This window comes from Metopolophium dirhodum, chromosome 1 (genome assembly GCF_019925205.1).
Source record: "Metopolophium dirhodum isolate CAU chromosome 1, ASM1992520v1, whole genome shotgun sequence".
Lineage (NCBI taxonomy): Eukaryota > Metazoa > Arthropoda > Insecta > Hemiptera > Aphididae > Metopolophium > Metopolophium dirhodum.
In genome coordinates, this window is record NC_083560.1 from 42,854,621 (window position 1) to 42,857,384 (window position 2,764).

The following is a 2,764-nucleotide window of genomic DNA, read 5'->3' on the forward strand; positions in this document are numbered from 1 at the left end:
TAACTCTAAAACAAATGACCGTAGGGACAGAAATTTTGACTGAATGTTTATATTAGCATTATCTATACACCATATAATTTACAGAATATTTTGACTCTTTTTGAGCTGTTTACGGCCATTGTCAGTTTTTAATTTTTTTAGTTTTTTTTTCTATAAATATCAATAAAATTTTATCTGTTGAGTAAAAAAGCTTGAAAATTTAATAGAAGGCTCCTAGGTTATTGTTTCAAAGGCAAATGAAAAAAATTAAAAATCCTTAGTCACAGTTTTTATTTATAATTATTTAAAGTTCAAATTTTGACAAAATACGGAAAAATCACGAAAAATAGCAAATTATTTTGAGTTGAGAATTCATAAAAATTTTTCTTTTTAAATCTAAGATTTGAAAATGAAATATAAGATTACTCATATGTTTGTCAAATGAAAAAAATTAAAAATACATAGGCACAATTTTTTTTTATAAGCATTTGAAGTTCAAATTTTGACAACATTTATCAAATTTATAATTTATTAATTATTTTGTGGTTAAAAATTTATAAAATGTTTAACTTTTATGGCTAAGGATTGAAAATTTAAAACAAGGCTCCACGTAAATAGGTTATAAATAAATTACTTTATTCACAATAATATCATCAAATATATTTTGCTAATTTTGCTGTGATGTGGAAAATCCTGTGTGTGGGTCTTGAACTATTTCTTGGACCAATCTGACTCCCACTGGTGATGGTCCGTTGGCGTTTCCCGACGTGCTTCTTTCGTTTTTCTGTTTTATATAACAGTTTGAAATTTCATGACCTATCTTATTGCAGTAACTGCAAAGTACACCCTGAGTATTGTTATTGTCCCTACGAACATTATTGTTGTTGTTCGCATGGCGCGTGCCGCTTACACGATTATTGTTATACGTATTTTGTTGCGCATTAGGTCGATTGCTCCAGCAATCTCGTGCTATGTGGTTAGATCTACCACAAGTGTAGCATCCGGTGCCTTGGTTAATATTATTTTGTTGTACATTATTGGTATTGAAATTCCGTCCATAGCCATTTCCGCCTCGATAACCGCCGCGATTAACCATGTGTGAGCCATATCCGCTCTGATTGTTATTCCCATAATTATTGCGGTTGTTGTGGTTAACATATCTGTTGTTATGCCCGTTGAAATTATTATTTCTATTGCTTTGATTTGAATTCCTGTTTCCTCCGCGATTAACTGCGTTATTTGTATTACCACCATTTTGTAGTTTTTCCTCGTTATTGACGTCTGCCTGTTTTCCATTACCAATTTGTCTCTGCAATTTGTCCATTTCTACTTTTGACTCATATTCGAGCATCTCATCGATCGCCGTGTTGAAACATTGTTCCAATGTACTGGGATTTCGACTTTCCAGTGCTGTATATAGGTGATGAGGTAACCCTGTCATAAATATGATCATTGCCTGTTTCTTTGTTTGTTTTTTCACTATATCTGCCTCGGCCTGAGCCAGACCTATCGTACTTGCCGCGCAGAGTTTATAATATAACTCTTCGATTCTACTAGCGAATTTTGCCACACTTTCTCCCTCGGCCATACGTGCCGTGTTTAAGGCTATTGATAGGGCCCTCTCCGATACTTTTTGTTCGAAGGCCCCTTCTAATATTGTTTTTATTGCTCCCCATGTTTCTAAATTTCGATATTTTGTTACTTCTAACGCATTTCCTGTTAACTTAGAAGTAATTATTTTTAATAATATCGGTGTATCTGCTTCCGTTGTCTCTTTAATTGCGATTTCACAAATATTTATAAATTCGGCTACGTCCTTTTTGCCCGTGCAAATAGGTATCATAGCAATTGCTTTATCTAAATCCATTTTACTCATTTTTTTCTTAACCACTGACTCTAACTGCACGTGAATTACGCTTGAGTCTGACCTAGTACCTAAACGACCTACGGTTTGTTTTCGTGGCGTGGTACCTATCTGTTCTGTTAAACTATGTGTTCTTACTAACTTTTCTTTACTAGTTTTTTCAGTTTTAACTATGTGTTCCCTAGTTTGCTCTAAAAATTCTTTCTTTACAGCGTCTTTCAAAATTGCCTCTTTTAACTCTTTCCTCGGTTTATATTTTTCAACTTTTATTGAACTGTCCGCAGAACTAGTGTCAATATCTGAACTATCGGATTCTGACATATATTTATCTAAACATTACATATATATAATTTTTAATGAATTATATCTTTTAGGTACTTATAAATTATATCTACTAAATTTATTAATATCCTATCCGCGTGAGTAATTACCAAAAGTATTTACTCTACATGTATATACTATTATTGATTTATAAACTAATAATACGTAACTACCGTCACCAAAATTAATAATACGTAAAAATTATTACTTATAAAATAACTATCATGCACAAATAATAAAAAGAAATTACGTAAACGCGCGTCGTACGTTGGATATGGATGAGTACCTATCTAATAACACGTAAAACGTTCGACCGCCTATGTTACGCGTGTTAAATTTCGATACGGTATCCCCTCACCCGTTTCCCTCGCCATGTTCCGCGATGTTTTTATGCGTACGCACTCGTACTACGCTCGAATATTATAACAAAAAAAATCCCCGGTTAGCTACTCCGTAAATCCCTCCAATAATATTCGACTTCCTATCCCTTATTTTTATAGACTTATCAACTTTATCAACTTACTCTTAGTAACGTTATACTATTTCTTATCCTAGGGCCCTTATAATTAATCTCCTTTTTTTTTTTCAAAACTTTTCAAA

The 2,764-nt window shown here is 32.8% G+C and overlaps 1 protein-coding gene across 1 annotated transcript; it reads right to left on the reverse strand.

Moving 5' to 3' along the window:
- Window positions 1-646: 646 nt before the first annotated feature.
- LOC132939068 (probable serine/threonine-protein kinase dyrk1) lies at window positions 647-1,567 on the reverse strand. The gene has a single exon (XM_061006086.1). It carries the CDS (start codon window positions 1,565-1,567, stop codon window positions 647-649), a length of 921 nt encoding a protein of 306 aa, XP_060862069.1.
- Window positions 1,568-2,764: the final 1,197 nt, after the last annotated feature.

Coding starts and splice junctions, on each gene's coding strand:
- LOC132939068 (XM_061006086.1), bottom strand. CDS start 1,567: ATGGCCGAGGGAGAAAGTGTGGCAAAATTCGCTAGTAGAATCGAAGAG.